The sequence below is a fragment of the Chelonoidis abingdonii genome, chromosome 2, assembly GCF_003597395.2.
Source record: "Chelonoidis abingdonii isolate Lonesome George chromosome 2, CheloAbing_2.0, whole genome shotgun sequence".
In the NCBI taxonomy this organism is placed as follows: Eukaryota; Metazoa; Chordata; order Testudines; family Testudinidae; genus Chelonoidis; species Chelonoidis abingdonii.
In genome coordinates, this window is record NC_133770.1 from 80075859 (window position 1) to 80095598 (window position 19740).

At 43.6% G+C, this 19740-nt stretch overlaps 1 protein-coding gene across 1 annotated transcript in view; it reads right to left on the reverse strand.

Annotated features, from left to right (window-relative positions):
• Positions 1 to 7082, reverse strand: part of DYNC1LI1 (dynein cytoplasmic 1 light intermediate chain 1) — a 62439-nt gene extending 55357 nt beyond the window's left edge. The window contains exons 1-2 of the mRNA XM_032784146.2: positions 6867 to 7082; positions 6573 to 6646 (exon numbers count right to left, since the gene is read on the reverse strand). Coding sequence (XP_032640037.1) covers positions 6573 to 6646; positions 6867 to 7012 — 220 coding nt within the window. The 5' untranslated portion in view covers positions 7013 to 7082. The remainder of the gene's footprint in view (positions 1 to 6572; positions 6647 to 6866) is intronic.
• Positions 7083 to 19740: the final 12658 nt, after the last annotated feature.

Genomic DNA, 19740 nt, shown 5'->3' on the forward strand with positions numbered 1-19740 from the left:
TACATCTCTACCACCAGTAAAGCGATACTTTAGCAACTTCCATCAAAAGTTGCTAAAGTTCAGTCATTTTTCTCTTGCACAGACAAGATTTCAGAATGTCCTTTCGACAGACAACGTTTTATTTTATACCATAAAGAGGATAAGCAAGCACTGTACAAAAGCCATACCCTATTCCTGAAACCTTAAAGTCACTTCTACAAATGTTAAGCTTCAGCATGAACTGGTGTTTTATTTTTACTGGAGCACTTCAATAATTTTGTCTCAAATTAGAGTAGACATAGAAAAGTCAATGGTAACTGGCACAGCACAAGAAAACAGTTTTGGGGAGAGTAATTTTCTTCATAAAAGAATCAGTAATTGTGTCTTCTATCAAAGTTTTAAAATATTTTTCATTTTTTCACTTGCAAATGCTTCCATTTTATCCATGGAGACTTTTAGTAAACATCCACCCATTTTTCAAATTGCATTATTTAGAAGGTGAATCATTAGCAAGAAATAACTTGTGTAACAATTATATTTGCCACAGGGCCTCATATGAAGTCAACTCCCAGTTAACTCATCTTGTTTAGCTGCGTCTTGTTCATCTTCTTAAAGAAAACAGAACGCTTTATCTACAAACCAAAAAATGCACATTTATACTATATTCTTTAAATGTGTGATCACTTAAATTTGAGTACTTGTATCCTTTTGTACTTTGGTGGAGATTAAGTGGTAAATATAATATGCTTGGGAAGTCAAGTGAATATCAAATGCTTTAAGGTAACTTGCACTAGTAAATGACCAGAACACTGACAGTGTAACCAATAGTATAAATATCCAAACCAACCAACTCTTATCAGATTGTGACCACGTAGGTATTACAGCCTTTTGAAGACACCCTCTGTCAATAATCTCTTTTCAGTATTTGATTTAGAATGCTCAACCAAAAGTTACACATCTCACTAAATCAAATGAACCTCAGACAGGAGAAAATTCAGAATAAAGAGAATCTATATGAAGTTCAATTACAGCGAGGTAGGGTTGCAACATATGTGAGTATCTCTCCTAGCGTGACAGAGCTCCTATAAAATTGCCTCTGAACAACCTATATCACCCTGCTTTAAATAGGTAGGCAAAATCAAAGAAGTAGAAGTGGATCCCGTATCAGCACTTTCACATCAAGAAAGCGGGAGGGTTTGTTTTGGAGAAGGACGAGGAGGGAGGAGAGACCAACTGCAAACTTAAACAAGATTAGATGATTGGACACGATGACCTGTCTAATGATGAGCCTTTTCTCAAAAAATCTCTAAGCATGGCAAGCTGTTTTCCCACTTTCCATTAGGTAGCAGACCCTACATATGTTTACAAAGAATTCTGTGACATACCAATCAATCAGTTGGAGCACAAAAATGAATGTTAGTGCTCAGTAGGATCCAGGAGTGCTGAGTGTGAAACAAGCTGCCAGCTCTTTGTGGAAGGTGAGAAACGGTTAATTATCAGCTGCCCAAAACTTTCTAATTGCCTGCAGCAGCCTTTTTTCGACTATAATGTCAGAACTGATGCACAGCATGCAGATATCTGTAGGAGTTACAAAAGTAAACAGTGATGCATTTGATTCAAGTTCTGTATTAAAAAAAAAAAACAACAGCTCTCTCACTTGTGCCCTTTCCTAAAAAGATTTCAAAACAGTCCAAGAGGGCAGAGTTTATAATGATAGTTTCATACAGAGGGCACTGTGCTGGTATTTTGGGTCCCAAGCCAAAAATGAAACAGACCACAACTTCAAACAGAAACTGATTAAGAATTTCATAAATATATGACCATACTTTGATGATAAAAAAAGCAGTATCTAACTTTAGCATAGGAAGAGGTCCTCTGGACTGAAGTAACTGTGATACTTTGAGATCCTGGGATTCAAGGCTCAACAGAAGTCATAAGTGCTTTACAAAGATGTACTAAACATCAAAGATTCTGACAGGAACCTTCATTTTATAGACAGAGAAATAAGAACCGAGAAGTCACATGCATCTGTAAGTCAGAAACAGAACTCAGATCTCTTGTTCCCTATACAAGTTCACAGGTAAGAAATGGTCTTATTCATACAGATAGCATCTCCAGCGGTTTAAAGTGTATCTCTGTGATTTAACAAGCAGTAAAAACTCTAGATCAGAGGAAAAGTGCAGTGGAACAGATGTAAAGATTAACAGCAGCCTGAAGAACCAAACCACAAAAGGCAGAATCAGAAACAACTATTCTCTTGCAGTTTTTATTTTTTGCTGAATTACTGTTCCTAATTAGATAGTCTGACCATATGAAAGCATCAGTAAAAATAGCTGATAGGACTAAAATGATAATTGGGTGGTTGGAAGAACAAGACCTATTCATGAGACTGATTTTAGAACATCTTTGCTATCCTGGAAGTCTGTTTAAAAGAGGAGGGAAATCATGCATTCCCCCTTACATAAAGAGGGGATGTTGGGCAGGTGCGTGACACTTGTCTGAAAGAAATAAGAGCTTATATGAGAAGTAGCTGGTAAAACTTAATCCTGGTGATGCAAGTAAGGTGAAGCATTTTGATTAATCATCAGAAACTACAATTGCACCTCTGTTAAGAGCATCTGCCTTCCAGACTGTGAAAGTGGTGTATACTTTCAGTCTTATTTCACTCATGCCTACACCTAGACACAAACAGAAGCAGCAGTCCAAAATGCATTTTTCTAACTTTGTTTAGTAAGATTACATTTCACTCCTTCAATTTACTGTGATCCATGTCTGTGTAACATCTAGACTAGATTACAGCAACATGTTCAATAATATTTGGTAGAGCGCGCCATGGGAAGCCCCACCTTATACAACATACTGCAGCCTGTCTCCTAACTGTGACAGGTTGGTCAGCTCACATGTATGCTCTGCACTGACTCCCACAATCAATTCTGGTACTGAGGTAATAGTTTCATCTTCAAAGGTCATAGTTAGCTAAGGCCAAGAACTACCTCTTTAACAGTAAAAATACTTAGCTTTCATACATTGTTTCTCATCTCTAAATGTTAAAGAATGGTCAATCACTTGGAGAACAGAGCGCGAGGTGTTTCCTATACGCAATACAGTTCAAAATGGGTTGTGCCCCCTCCCACAAAAGAAAATCTCCTTCATGCACACTGCCAGGTATGCTGCTGAAGCTTTCCATTCAAAACAGCTTCAACCAACAAGAACTGCATCCATGGCTTGAAAGGTTCATGTCAAACTCTAATTTGTAGAGCAGCTAAAAATACCTCTACTTTAAAAAGAGGTAAACAAACTCATCCAAAGCTACAAGTAGAGTAAACAGCCCTGCCCACTAAAGTTTTTATTTCTATTCTGTATAGAAAGGGCAGCATCCTAGCGCACAACTCAGAACAATACCCTTCTGACTGCTGGAAGTAGCCAGGCATGCCAAGATTCCCGCTGAAGTTTCGCCTCAAATCCTACTGCCCCAACCACATATTTTTGCAGCCTCTGGGTAAGACATGATCACTAGTTTTCAGTGCACACTCATCCACCCTCATTGAGGCACAATCTCCCCACCTTATCTAGTGTCTGCTATTCCCTGCCCAGCCTAGTGTGTACATCTTCACTTTTAATTATCCCTTGCCTTGATTTTTTTTGTTCTGAAATCTCACTGACCTCAATCCTTGTTAGGGACTGCAGCAGCAAGCAAAACTGGAGTCTTGTAAATTTCATTGTGCTGCTAGGCTTCTCCAGAAGAGGGACTATAGGCTGCTGATACTAAAGGAAAAACTCTCCCCTCTTCCGCAAATCAAGCATCTCTCACATTTTTGTTGTTGACAATGCTCTAAATGGCAGAAACAATCTTTCTTAAGTCTTGTTAAAAAAAAAAAAAGACACGCCTTTTTGCTCCTTTATGATGTAGAAGAGGTCTGTTTATGTAATTTTCTGTTTTGTTTTGTTTTTCCCCCTCCCTATGATCTGTTGGGTCCATTTCCACATTCCCACTTTTGCTAGCTATATGCATTAGGCAGCATCCTGCTAACAGATAACATGACGACGATCAACAAAAACCACCACCAGATCCTTATAAAAATATCTTCCTAGAGGATCTCCTATCAATCACGATCTCTGGCAGCGCAGTGGGGCTGCCACTAAGACAGGCTCTCTGCCTGCCCTGGTCCCACACCACTCCTGGAAGCGGCCAATGCGCCCCACAACCCCAGGGAGCAGGAGTCTCCCACCGCACGCTGCTCCTGCCTGGAAGCACTACCCCCATAGCTCCCACTGGCCGGGAACGGGGAGCTGTGGCCAATGGGAGCTGCAGGGGCAGCGCTTGCAGAGAGGGGCAGCATGTGGAGCCATGTCCTGCCCATGGCCCCCCAGAGCCCACACCCCTCTCAGACCCCAACCCTCTACCCCAGGCCAGTGAGGGTGAGTGAGTGATGGGGGGAGGGGTGGATGGAGTGAGTGGGTTGGGGCTTTGGGGAAGGGGCGGGGTAGATCCTGGGTTGCCCTTAAATTCAAAAAGGCATCTTGGGCGTAAAAAGGTTGAAAAATCACTGCTTTAATGGATGGTCAATATGCTCTAAGGCAGAGGTTCTCAAACTGTGGACTGTGTACCACCAGTGGTCCGCAAGCTCCATTCAGGTGGTCCGCAGATAGAGGAAACTAAGTTTCCTCTGGGCAGCCACACATAAGAGACTGAAAGGCCATCTACCTAATTAGTGGAGTCGCGCAGGTGTGGCTCCACTAATTAGGTGGACACTGGAGAAGACGTACATGTAAGGTGGTGGCCTTGGGGGAAATATGGGGTAGGTAGACAACGAGATGAGAAGAGAGGGTGGGAGGGAATTTCGGATATGCAGGGCTGCAGCGGCCAGAGAAAAAGGCAACTTTCCCCAACTCCAGGGCTGCAGCTGCTGAGGAGAGACAGCCCTCCTTCCCAGCCTCTACTCTGTGGCAGGGAAGAGATCCCCTTCCTTCCCAGCCCCAGCTTGGGGGCTGACACGGCAGGGGAGAGAGGGCATATCCATTACATTAGAAAGGTAAGACTACTGATATTAAAATGAGTTGTGTGCTTTTATTTGTAGAACAAAAAAGTTAGTTTTTTTCATATAGCACTTTTATCCAAAGCGCTTTACAACAGTTAGCTAACAGTACAAACATTTGGAAAGATCATTAAGTGGTCCGCCAAGACCCTCAGCAATTTTCAAGTGGTCTGCAAAAAAAAAAAAAAGAAAAAAAAAAAAGAAAGTTTGAGAACCACTGCTCTGAGGCTAGAAGAGGAAGAGAATAAAGGAAAGGGGAGAAGAGTAATACTGGCAGCCAGGACCACACCTGGAAAGAAATTTCCCCAGTCCAGCCCGAATAAGTCAACCCACTTAACTTTCAAAAGATGCTTACCATAAAAACAATGCTGATAACTACCCATTTCAGTTATCTCATACATGAAAATGTGCGACAAAAACACAATCTAGCTAGGAACAGGAGGCAGTTAAAAGGAGTATCAATCCCACTTCACAATAAAAATTAATGAGACCTATGCCAGTTCCACTAGAACATGACCTCAACCTTACATGGCACTTTAATCCATATTGGCCATCTTAAGTCCCCCACTTAAATTTACACTGGGAAGGAGAAAAAGGACTCTGATTTTTTTTTTAATAAACTAATCTCAATCATTCTCTCAAGGGACATTAACCAACAGATAAGCATGACAAACTCTCCACACAAAGATTCACTGGAGACCACAAGAGCTACCTCTTCCAGGATCTTGAGACATGGTTTCCTAATACAGCTCTGCAAACTGATTTGTCTTAGTATGTTGTAAGGGAAGATAGGGGATGCATTGATGAATTTCTTGACTAAGGCTTAAGTTGTCTGTTCTTGGCTCTGTTTAATAGCTTTTCTGTCAAGAAGTGCAATCTGTCCCTTCCCACACATGATAAGTTTTCTGTATTTTTCATGATTGCATGTTATTTACTTTACAGCTTCTAGTTCTCCCCCTGTTCACCCCGTAAATAACTGTGATTGCCCTCAGGCCACAGTAAGTGCCAAGTACAGCCAGAAGCAAGTCAGGGTTTGGACACTTTCACTGCAAGAGATGCCACTGCTGTTGCACAACATCATGATGATACGGCTGCTGACAAGCTCTGTACATGGTGGCCAGGACCCAGCCAGGACCCCTAAACAGCCTCTACCCCGCCCACCCAGCTAACAAAAAGCTGCAGCGGAGAAGTTGCAGGGGCTCTGGATGCAGATTTTGTGCATTATGGACATGGGTTGGCCTCGATCTCCAGCCATGCTTACGGCCTGAATGACGGAGATGCTGAGGGAGCCTCCCAGGGACACTGTGGACCCGCCCTCACCAGAGGGAAGACAGATGCCAAGCGCCACCCTCCTCCAAAGCCACCCCCTCAAGGGGGCAACCCCAGCTCCCAACAGGGGGAGGCGCTACGAGACGTGGGGCACGACTTGCCCCGCCCAACAAATAGCAGCAGCAGCTCCTCCGTGGGGCGCTAACCCAGCCCCTGGCAACCTGTACACTCTGCCCCACCTCCGCACCACTGGGGCGCCGCCCGGCGCCAGACCCCTCCCCGACTTACCTAGCAGCAGGACGTTTTTCCCCGAAGGCAGTTTAGACCTGGAGCGTGTGGACACCTCGCTGAGGATACAGGACCTGAGAGGAGACAGAGCCGGGTCAGGAAGGGGCCACGCCAGACTCCAACACACACACGGGGATGGGGGGGGCGCGCGCACAGGGGGATGGGGGCGGGGGCACCGCCGACAAGAGCAGCCCCCCCCCCGTTACTTGGCCTCACAGAGGGCCCCGCGAAGGGAGCTGTATCTCCCTCCCCCCCCGGGCGGAGGCTCTCGCGGGGTGGGGGCCCGGCGGTTACCAGAGGTTCTGCCCATCGTCCTCCTCGCCCCCCGCCCGCAGCTCCGCGTTGTTGCTGGCGGCGAAGCCGGCGGCCAGGCCGCCACCCGCACCGAGCCCCGGCGAGGAGGAAGAGGAACCGAAGGAACCGGCTTGCCCCGCCGCCATCTTCCCTGCGCTCCCTCCAGTCCGGCGCAATGAGAGAGAACAGAGAGCGGGCGGCGGCGCGGCCGGCTGACAGGTACCCGGATGTTGGGAGCTCAGAAGGGGCGGGGCCAAAAGGGGGCGGGGCCGGTACCCGTGTGTGGGGCGCAGTGGGCGGCTCGGCGCCTAGTCGCGCCCGGCGTAGAACCCGCAGGGGTGAGTCCACGTGCCTCCGGGATTATCCACGGGATGGGGAGGATTTTTTGCGGGCCCCAGGAAGGTGGCTGGCTCACCCAGCATCGCACACGCTGCACGTAGGATGGCCAGATCGCAAGTGTGAAAAATCAGGAATGAGACAGGAGATGATAGGCGCAAATGCAAGACAAAGCCCCAACTATCAGGATTATCTCTATGAAATGGAGACATATGGGCACCCTAACCACACCTAGGGCTGTTATCCACTCTCCCTGGGAGAGAGTTGGGGGGAGGGGAGGCAATTTCTTTTCTGTCACCACAAGTCCCGCGAGTGAGCTGGTCTCAGGCCACGCTTCTTATTAAGAAGATAGTCATGGGAGAGGCTAACGAAGAAGGCAAGATCTAGAAAAAAATCTCCCCCTCTGTAAATCATAGTCTCCTGTCCCATCCTGTTGATTCAGAATAATTGTCATTGTTATTTACTATGTACAATGTGCTACACATTCTCCAAACGTAACACTCTGCCTGTCCTGAAGAAAACACACTTACTTTTAAGATGGCAAAGTCTGGGAAAGACATAAAACATACAATTTTTAAAATGCATGGATAATGTGTTAATGTTCAATACACCTCACCCCCACCATAATGTATATATTCATACATGCCAACCTGGTATAACTGTGTTGCTTGGGGGTGTGGATTTTCACACCCCTAGGCGACATAGTTATACCAAAGTAGGTAGTGTAGAGCTGCCTAGAGAGAAGCAGCAGCCAGGGAATAGGCAGAAAGAAGCAGCCAAGGAAACCAAGAAAAGCACTTGCAGTGTGACCTTAAGAAAAAGTGCTGACAGAGAGCTTATGGGGCAGTGCTCTGGCTGGAAAGAGGCTTGGAGTGGTGAACTAAGAAGCTTTCCCATTTTTTGATTCCTACTGTCTACAAGGAAAAAAGGACTTTGTGTACATCCTTTGTAAATGAACAGGATTTCATCAAATAAATACCTTATTCTGTCATCAATTTCTCCTGGTAACAGAAACAACCCTCCAATTCTGAATATTGGTTAACTGTTTGGATTGCATTTCATTTAATAAATAGATTACAACCTTATGTTTATTTCTGTCTGCAGCTTTGATGGCATTTTTCTATACAGATTTTTATACTACGTTCATAACTGTAGTATCTGAGTGCCTTCCAGCAGTGAATTAGGCATCATGACTACACATCTGTCATATGTTGTTTGTTCTCTCATTGTCTCCCCAGAGGGAAAAGTGTGTGCAGTGAAGTGTCTTTTTTTGTCAGTGATGTCTTTGTATGACACTAAGCACTTCCTGTATTCACACCCTACACACAAGTGTACTGATCTTTGTACAAAATATGCCGTGGGAAGTATCATTTGAAAACTAATAATTCACTGATCATTAATACTGTTGGGTTATGTATGTACGTGGTAAGCATTAAGAGTTCTGAACATATACTTGAATTATGACTAAAGTGTATGAAACCCAGGTATGTCAGAGGGAGCTGTTAAACAGAGTTTCCTAAACAAAGGAATTTATGTTTACCTCAGGTTACATGTAAACAGTAAATAAGATCATCAAGACATCAGCGGGAGGAGATGTCAGGAAACAACATTTTACATTTCAGAAAACACAAGTGGGGGAGGAAAGAGCATGGTGTTTCCTTTACTACCAGACTCCATGTTACCTTTCTCACACAGCTTGAATAAACTTAACTTTGAGGGGTAACCCTCAGAAGAATCCATTTCAAAGGTTTGCTGGTCTGTAAAGACCAAGGGGTTGAACCTCAAGCAATAAGCAATTGAATCAACTGGTGGTATACAATATTACTGTATTATAGAAGTATATAGAGTGAGGTCTTCTCTGAAAGCTAATGACACACAGTGATTAATATCGTTGTGAAATGTATGTATTAAGACTATATGAGGAAATATGGATATTTAATTGTATTATGTTTTAAAGTCTGTGGCCAAAAACAATCATTTCAGAATCAAAACAATGGAAGAACTATTTACGTATAAGGGGATGGGAAGCCCACAAGAAGCATGCTGCCTCTTGAAACAAAGGGATAGCTCAGTGGTTTGAGCATTGGCCTGTTAAACCCAGGGTTGTGAGTTTGATCCTTGAGGGGGTCCCTTAGGGATCTGGGGCAAAATCAGTACTTGGTCCTGCTAGTGAAGGCAGGGGGCTGGACTTGATGACCTTTCAGGGTCCCTTCCAGTTCTATAGGATAGGTACAACTTTGGAAGACAGAAGCCCTCTTTGGCGTCCATTGTAGACAGACACAAGAAACCAGAGGTCTTGCAAGCCAAGAAGGATGGATCATTTAACCAAGGGGAGAGGGGCACGTTGTGGTCTCAGGTAACTAAATACAGGTGAAAAAAACATCTTAAACAAAGTCTGTACCTTGCTAGAGTATGTTTTAGACTGTTAGATGTATTTTCGCTTTTATTTGCTTAAAATAATACTTGTGGCACCTTAGAGACTAACAAATTTATTTGAGCATAAGCTTTCGTGGGCTACAGCCCACTTCTTCGGATGCATAGAATGGAACACACAGAAAGAAGATACTTATACATACAGAGAACATGAAAAGGTGGAAGTAGCCTTTAGGCTACTTAGTATCAGTGAAGAATCCAAGAGTACTTCTAGACTACAGACTGAATTGACCAATTGTGGGTCTGTATATTCAATGAACAGAGACTGTACCACAGCTGCAAGCTCTTCAGAATAGTTTCCTCTGCCCACCATTGACAGGAAGAGATCATGAGTGGCGGGTATCAAAGGCTAAGCCTCCCCTGACCCAGGCTGTGGCCCCGCCCATGTTCCACTGGGAGACCCCATCCTTCCCCGCTGTGCCCTGAAGCCGGTGGGGTCTCAGCTCCAGCTGGTGGCTTGGAGCTTGGGCCTGCCAGTGGCCCGGGATGGCGCTCAGGTCGGCCCGGGGGGGGGGGTCGGACTGGCTGGGGGTGGGTGGGAATTGGGTCAACGGCTCAGGCCAGCACTGGGAGGATCACTAGCTCAGCCTGGCATTGGGGGTCAATCCAATGCTGGGGGGATCAGCTGGGGTGGGAGGGGCAGGGTTGCTCCAGCCTTAGCGGAGGGGCTTGGAGCTCCTCCAGCCACAGGAGGGTAGCTCTGGTGGGCAGGGGTGGGGCCTCAGGCAAAGGGAGGGGCCAGCAGGCTAGCCTCCCCAAAGTGGAGTTCACCCATCACCCATGAAAGAGATCATCAATCAGTGCCATAAGGTTTCGATTCTGTGTCCTGTCCTGAACACAGACTAAGCCCAGTCTAGAATGTTAGCTTCAGTTAGATGGGCTTGTATTTCACCTTTTGCTATCTTCTCTATCAGCTTGCTTAGGAATAAGTGGTTTGACTCTGGGTGGTAGTTGGCTAGGACTGAAGTATCTAAGGTGAGTTTCTCCAGTGTTGGTTGGACTATTGCATGTTTGAAGGAGGAAGGGAAAATTCCTTCTCTGAATGAGGTGTTTTCTATTTCAGTCAGGAATGTGGCTTCCTACCCCTCCTACAAAGTGGAGAATCTTTTAAAATGCCAGAGATACATTTTTACAGGTAATTCATTTAGATGGTGGAAATAAAATTGTGGCTGCTCAGTGTTACCTGCTATTTTAGCCTAGGTGTCCTGTATTAGATTGATTGTGTGATAATGACATATATTGCAATAAATCTATGTAAATACCGTCCCCTAGGACTATGAAACCAATATCTGTATCCAATGAGGCTACCACAGCAAGCATAATTTTGAATAAATAGATACTGCAGAAAATCACAGAACACGTAAAAGACTGACTGAAATGGAAATACATCACTTTGTGCTGGGGAAGAACATAATGATAATAATGAAAAAAGAATCCCAGTAGGAAAGAACTGTAGAGAGATATTGCTGTTTCTCTTCTTTCCTGTTTTCACATAGATCAATATTCCTTTCTGAAAAAAAAGAATATCTGGTGATAGCTGAGCTGCCAAATCCAATTCCATGTGAAAGAGACAGTCATCTCCTTCCTCTCCGCTGCTCCTCCCCCTTTCACTCATTCTGGATTTATTTTTAAGGAAGTTTTTACTGTTTCACCCACTTGTAATGGAGGATCTTGTAATGGAGGATGTCTCTTCAGAGAGACATTCACAATGTCCCTCATAATTTTCTGAAAGCTCACTTGTTCGTATTGTCACAGCTTGACAGCCTTGATGACGGCTGTTTGGCATAACTGCTTCACCCTTCCGCACAGACACACATCCTCCCATTTTCCTTCTTCCTCAGGACCTGCAAAGGAGAAAGTGAAAAAGGAAGTGCTTGGTCATTGTACAATCTTAAGAAACGGGTGAGATCTGGCCTGGAGCAAAAGAGTGATAAATCAAGCCCACATTTACTCTTTTACTTTGATAGAGTATCTGTGTGAAGAAGCAAGATTCTGTTATACATAGGTTGCTGCTCACAATGTTGCCTATGCTTCCTACAGCTGTGTAGTGTGGAGGAGAAGCAAATCTGGAAAAAACTGTGGCGGGGGTGGGGCAGCTACATGAAAGGGAAAAGCAACTACATGGGATTTCCCCCCTCTACACAATTTTACCTCTATAAAAAAAATCTTGTGTGTGGCAACGGGGGCATAATTGGTGATTAAAGGAATGGAGCATGGGAACAGCCCTTCCATACAGCTTGTTCCCATAAGAAAATTGCAAAAGGGGAGTAAAGGTAATGCTGCTCCAACCAGTTTAAAGGCAGTGGGACTGATTCTGGGCTGCCTCACTCCTCGTGTAGTCATTTTACCCTGTGCAAAGTGAGTATGAGATCTTGTCTACATAAAAAGCTGATCCAGTTTCACTACTACTGCACTGGTCTAACAGATTTAGTTAAACCAATGCAACTTTTGTGTAGATGAGCCCTAAATCTCTACCATTCTGAACTGATAAAGTTTTATATCCACTCTGCACAGATGTAGATTACTAAAGAAGGTGCAAGACAGTAGAGAATCAGGGCCCTTGTCTATAATAAGAAGCAGCACCGTTTCAGCCATTAGTTGTTAGCAATTGCTTTAGCTGAACCAGTGCTAACCAGGGTTTAGTTATAAGTGTAGACAAGGACAAACCCTGGTCAATACAGTTTTGCTAAGATGCTTACTGAAATGGTGCTAGTTCCTACTGTAGACAAGGTCTACGTTCCCCTCTGCAGTCTGCAAGCCTTGCTGGAGGTATCGCAAAGTGCAGAACCTGACAGGGAGCCAGTTGTATAGTTCTGAACAATTTATGCTGCCATTGCAAAAGAGGGGGTTGATGGGAACAGAGAAAAATTGATACTGTGTATAACTAGTTGGAGAGTCTCAGAAATGGGATATTGAGTTTTCTTGTAGATACCAGACTATTTCTAATTTATTTTGTAGTTTGTAACCTATCATTTAAATCAGCTTCTGTACCAAAAGACTGGAAGATAGCTAATGTGATGCCAATTTTTAAAGAGGGCTCCAGAGGTGATCCAGGTAGTTACAGGCCAGTAAACCTGACTTCGGTACTGGGCAAACTGGTTGAAACTATAGTAAAGAACAATCATTGAAAATTTTTACAGTAAAGAAGAAATTGTCAGACACATAGATGAACATAAATTGTTGGGGAAGAGTCAACATGGTTTTTGTAAAGGGAAATCATGTCTCACCAATCTATTAGAATTCTTTGAGGGGGTCAACAAGCATGAGGACAAGGGGGATCCAGTGGATATAGTGTATTTAGGTCCCTCGCCAAAGGCTCTTAAGCAAAGTAAGCTGCCATGGTTTAAGAGGGAAGGTCCCCTCATGGATTGGTAACTGGTTAAAAGGTAGGAAACAAAGGGTAGGAATAAATGGTCAGTTTTCAGAATAGAGAGAGGTAAATAGTGGAGTCCCCCAGGGGTCTGTATTGGAACCAGTCTATTCAACATATTCATAAATGCTCTGGAAAAGGGGGTGAACACTGAGGTGACAACATTGGCGGATGATACAAAACTACTCAAGATTATTCAGTCTCAAGCAGACTGTGAAGGGCTACAAAAGCATCTCACAAAACTGGATGACTGGGCAAGAAAATGGCAAATAAAATTCAATGTTGATAAATGCAAAGTAATGCACATTGGAAAACATAATCCCAACTATACATATAAAATGATGGGGTCTAAATTACCTGTTACCACTCAAGAAAGAGATCTTGGAGTGGATAGTTGTGGATAGTTCTCTGAAAACATCCACTCAATATGCTGCAGCAGTCAAAAAAGCAAACAGAATGTTGGGAATCATTAAGAAATGGATAGATAATAAGACAGAAAATATCATATTGCCTCTATGTAAAACCACGGTACGCCCACATCTTGAATACTGCGTGCAGATGTGGTCACTCCTATCTCAAAAAGATAAGTTGGAATTCGAAAAGGTTCAGAAAAGGGCAACAAAAACGATTAGGGATATGGAACAGCTGCCATATGAGAAGAGATTAATAAGACTCAGACTTTTCAGCTTGGAAAAGAGACAACTAAGGGGATATGATAGAGGTCTATAAAATCAACTGTTGTGGAGAAAGTAAATAACAAAGTGTTATTTACTCCTTGTAACACAAGAACCAGGGGTCACCAAATTAAATTAATAGGCAGTAGCTTTAAAACAAACAAAAAGAAGTATTTTTTCACACAAGTACAGTCAACCTGTGGAACTCCTTGCCAGAGGATGTTGTGAAGGCCAAGGCTATAAAAGGGTTCAAAAAAGAACTAGATAAGTTCATGGAGGATAGGTCCATCAATGGCTATTAGCCAGGATGGGAAGGGATGGTGTCCCAAGCCTCTGTTTCCCAGAAGCTGAGAATGAGTGACTGGGGATGCATCACTTCATGATTATCTGTTCTGCTCATTCCCTCTGGGGCACCTGGCATTGGCCACTGTCGGAAAACAGAATGCTAGGCTAGATGGACCTTTGGTCTGACCCAGTATGGCTGTTCTTATGTTCTTTCATTACTTTGTACCTCTTTGCACATTTTTAATATATGAGGAAACTTAGGGCCAATCACTCACAGCCACTATTTATCTAAGAACTTTCTCTGAATTACCATTGTATGAAATCCAAAAAATAATGGATCAGATTCTCTGTAAACATGCACTGCTAATGGCCAAATACTATATAATTGTCTGTGAGTTTCCTAGGCCATTTTTCTCATAAGCCTATAGAAGTGAATTGTTACAGTTCAATTCAATTTAAAAGATCCATTTCTCTTCGAGAGATTTTTCCTTTAAGGCAAAACAGTCTTTTTAGCAATACAGTCCTTGCTATTGCAAATAAAAACATAAAGGTCATAGTACTCAGCAATACTAGTATTTTATTGTTTAGAAAGTGCCTCTAAAATAGCAGCAATGAAGAAGCAGAATACACAGCCTTTCCAAGAAAATACATTGATATCTTTGACTGACGCTCATCAGATAATACAAAGATAAACATTTTATGAAAAGACAAGTTTGGTGTTATGAATATTCAGAGAGCTTTCACGAAAACATTTGTAATTCTTGAAAGTGCCATACATTTTAGCATGAATGATTAGTCATCTGAAAATTCATACTGGAAGTGCATTACTGATGATTTTAAAAAGCTTCAGTCATCCAATCCAAAAGCAGAAAAAAGACAATGTTACGTAGGTGACCAATTGTCATAAATAGATAGCTAAGGGTTAATGTTTCTTTCACCTGTAAAGGGTTAGCAATGGGAACCAAACACCTGACCAGAGGACCAATCAGTAAACTGGATTTTTTCAAAACTCAGGGAGGGAATGTTGGGGCTGTGTCTTTTGTCTGTCTCTCGGCTATGAGAGGCTTTTTTCTATCTTCAAGCTTCTAATCTTCAGTTTCAAAGTTGTGAGTACAAAGGTAGCAAAACAATAGGCTTTTATATGTTTTGTTTTGTATTTACATGTGTGTAGTTGCTGGAATGTTTAAATTGTATCTCTTTTTGAATAAGGTCTTGTTTATTCATATTTTCTTTTAAGTAATAGCCCTGTATGTATTGTCAACTTTATGCAGAGATCATGTTCATGTGGTTTTTTCTTTCTTTTTTATATAAAGCTTTCTTTTTAAGACTTGTTTGAGTTTTTCTCTCTGGTAGGCTAAGGAACGAAGGGAAGGGAATTCTCTTTGTGTTAGATCTACGGAGGGCTAAGCTCTGCAGCACCAGGGAATTGGTGGGAGGGGAAGAGAGAGAGAATCATTTCTGTTTCCTTGTATTTGCGGGTTTGTCTCTTTGTGGAATAGAGGAGACATGCTTCTTGGTATTGTGATGTAAAGAGATTGCATCAGTACTCTCAGGTTAGCCCAGAGAGGGAAAGTCTGGGTGGGAGAGAGAGGGGGAAGGGAAGTGGGTTATTTCCCTTTGTGCGTAGACTCAGGGCTTCTGAGTCTTGGGGTTCCCCAGGAAGGGTTTGGGGAGACCAGAGGGAGCCAAAACCCTGGAATTTTTGGATGGTGGCAGCGAGATCAAATCTGAGCTGGTAATTAAGCTTAGAGGGGTTCATGCTAGCTTCTCAGGTTATGAATACTAAGGTTCAAATCTGAGTAGGAAGCTACGACACCAATCACATGCCACAATTAGCAAATACAAGCAACCTGTAGGTCAGGGGTCGGCAACCTCTGGCACGCGGCTCACCAGGGTAAGCACCCTGGCGGGCTGGGCCTGTTTGTTTACCTCCCGCGTTGGCAGGTTCAGCCGACCGCAGCTCTCACTGGCCGCGGTTCACTGTCCCAGACCAATGGGGGTGGCAGGAAGCCGCAGCCAGCACATCCCTTGGCCTGTGGCGCTTCCTGCCACCCCCATTGGCCTGGGACGGCAAACTGCGGCCAGTGGGAGCTGCGGTCGGCTGAACTTGCCAACGAGGCATGTAAACAAACTGGCCAGGCCCGCCAGGTTGCTTACCCTGGCGAGCCGCGTGCCAGAGGTTGCCAACCCCTGCTGTAGGTTGAAATTGGTTAACATAAAACTATTTGCAGAATACTTAAGAATAAAAAATACGTCTGGGGTGGTGAAATGGAATAAATTAATAACAAATATTATTCATTTATTCACAATGAATTATTTGACCAGCTCTGTCTATGATATCTCTATCTTCCATTGAGCCAAGTACAAATCATTTTATTTCTCCAATAATATTGCGTGATGATGGGTAATATAAGCTGTGGAGCATGCAGCTATGTGACTGCTCTTATTTTGTTTTCTATTCACACTACTGCACTTTTAAATTTCAAGAGTCTGCAAGGATAGCTATAATTTTGTGAGGTAGAGTAATGCAGCATGTTACAAAGGAAACACAGGCTGTTTGTTCTCATGGAGATTTTACTTTTGTCTTTTATGTTTTGTTGTTTCCTTCAATCTAAAATAGTAGTCAGTCAAACCCTGATTCAGCACAGTACTTAAACATATGGTCAGCTTTAAGCATATGCTGAAGTACAGTTGAAGTCAATAGGATTTAAGCATGTGCTTAAAATTAAACGTGCTTAAGTGCTTTGCAGAATGGAGGCCTCAGACCAAAAGTGTATAGCTGCTTTTTGTACATGGACAATATAATATCCCATATAGGGCCTGATGCAGCAAGGTTCTGAGTGTTCTTAACCCCCACTGATTTCAGGGGGAGTCAAGGGTACTAATCACCTTATGGGAGGTTTCCCACATCTTGCAGGACCAGGTGCATACAAGATAAATTCTGTTGCCCCTTTTGCCCAAGCAATTAGCCAACATTCAGGGCCTTGCTTGCTAGATAGTTTGCATTAGGAAGAGAAATGGATGACACAAGTCTGATATGTTCTTTGGTGTAATCCTGTTTAGTCACAAAGAATGTTCACAAAGTGGTGTCTCCCTGAACACAGAAGAAACAAACAACAGCAGTCAGTTTCCTTGCTATTTCCAGGTCTGCCCTTTCAGTCAGTTCTATGCTGCAAGGAACTCTGTCTCTCTGCTTTCTCTGAGGGCCATGCTCATAACTGCTTCTTTTGCTGTCTGCCCACTTTCCCCTGGCTTTCTGGCTCACTCATGCAGTTTGCCAAAACATCCTCTCACCCTTGCATTTGTAATCAGAGAACCAGTCAGCCTACATGGCTTAGCTTCTGATCAGACTTTGCCATATGGCCCATTGCTTGGGGCAGTGGCTTCTACTGTTTCCAGCTATCACACTCCATAGAGGCATTTAATTGCTCCTTCTGTTGGGCCTGAAAGAAGGGTGCTTAGTACAACCTGGCTATAACCAGGTCTGAGATACTCTGTAGATTAAAAACCTGGATGATGATGGTGATGATTTATTTGTATTACCATAGTTCTCTATTATTAGTACAGCCAGTGTGTTCCTAGCTAATTCCTAATAACAGAGGGGTCTAATTCTGCAAAATTCTGAGTACCTCTTGGGAGGTAATGAGCACCCTAACATCAGTGAGAGTAGAGCACTCAGTACTTCATAGCATTGGGCTCCTGACTGCGATGTTCTGAATATGGCAATATTTTAACTAAGCTTACTGGTGTTCTACTTTTCATCATTTCCTGTAGCTAGTGAATCTGATAGCTTTCACTCACTGAATCCAATTATACTTGTGCTCCAGAAGTTGTCTCGTCACTTTCCTGTAGGTAATGCTAATTCCATTTCACTATTAATACAAAAAATAATGTTTTGTTTATTGACATAAGTCAATATGCCCCAAGTGTAACTGATCTCCGCTCCCTTGTTTCCCCTCCCATTTTAGAGTCTGTCACTGAAATGCTATGGAGCTAAGAAATATGCGTTTCCTTGAAATTCTTGGCTGGTAATTCCTCCTTTAAGTCAGTGATGTGTTGTTTCTTATGGTAGAGGAAGACATTCATTGCAATATTTCCCTTCCATTTTCTGTAGCTAATGAATGGTGATTTCTCCATTAAGGACACAATCTGTTAGTTCTTAATAAGGCGAAACATCCTATTGATGTTTTATCCATGAAACTACATGAATATGTGACTCTGTCTAGTCCAATCAAGTTATGAATGGAGGTTCAAACTCTGTTACATTAATGTTAATGAGGGAAGAATTTGGTGCATAAAAATGAGAATAAAACAAAACAGAAAATAATAAATGTTGGAGATGTGGAAGAAGAAATTGAAATGTTTTTCATTTGCTTTGGAACTGTCCCCTGGTAAATCTGTTTGGTGCAGGAACATTTAGGAGAATGACATTGATTTTGAGCAATACTCTGAAAGATCTGCATGTTTATTCTAGATTGATTTTTAAGGGTTAGTACTGCAATGAAAAAATATAAGGGCCAGGTTGTGCCTATGCTTTGCACAGTTGTGCGTGTGCATAAGGAGCCCTGCTCCTCCTTGTACAAAGGCCAGGCATAATTACAGTCCCAGCATGCACGGGAACCTAAGAGGGTTGCTCTCTTTTCAAGTGCTTTGGGAGGCACAAGCTAAGGAAATGAGAGTGGGAAGAAAATGAGCCTAAGTCCCTGCCCCCTCTTTGTACTGTTCAGCAAAACTCCTAGCTAGTCACTAAGGCTTGGCTACACTGGAGAGTTGCAGCGCTGGTGGTGGGTTTACAGCGCTGCAACTTACTCGGTGTCCACACTTACAAGGCTCAGCCAGCGCTGCAACTCCCTGGCTGCAGCGCTGGCTGCACACCTGGTCTGCTTGGGGTGTAACGATTCCAGCGCTGGTGATGCAGTGCTGCTCATCAAGTGTGGCCAGCAAAAGCACTGTTATTGGCCTCCAGAGTGTTAGGCGGTATCCCAGGATACCTTTTCAGCCACTCTGCTCATCGTTTCACACTCCACTGGCCTGGGCTCAGGTGACCCACCCTTTAAATGCCCCGGGAATTTTAAAAATCCCCTTCCTGTTTGCTCAGCCAGGTGTGGAGTGTAATCAATCAATCAATCAGTGACCATGCCTCCACGCACCAAACGAGCCCCAGCATGGAGCACTGGTGAGCTGCTGGACCTCATCAGTGTTTTTGGTGAGGAAGCTGTGCAGTCACAGCTGCAAAGAGAGAGATACAAGGAGCACAATCTAATGTTGTGAATCTTTTAGTCCAAAAAGTAAAGTGGCCCCTAACACAGAAAAAACAACAACACATCAGCGCGATTTCAGCTCTCCTTCATACATCTAGCTGCAAGGAACTCGTCTCTCGCTTCTCTGAGCCATGCCCAATAACCGCTCTTGCGTCTCCACTTCCCGGTTCCTGGCCACTCATCAGTAGCCCCACATCTCTCACCTTAGCATTGAACAAGACACAGTCACCTACGGCTTAGCTTCTGATACAACTCTGCCAAATGCCCAGCTGGGGCATGGCTAACTTTCCAGACTACACACCCATAGAGGCCATTACTTGCCCTTCGTGGGCCTGAAAGAAGGCTAGAAAAACCTGGCTAAACCAGGTCTGAATACCGTAGATAAAAACGAAGAGTAAGTATGTAACCATATGGTCCGATATAGTACAGCCATTGTCCACTAATCCAATAAACAGGAGCCTAATCCAAAATTCGGACCTACCCTTGAGGTAAGAGCAACCTAACACATGGAAAAG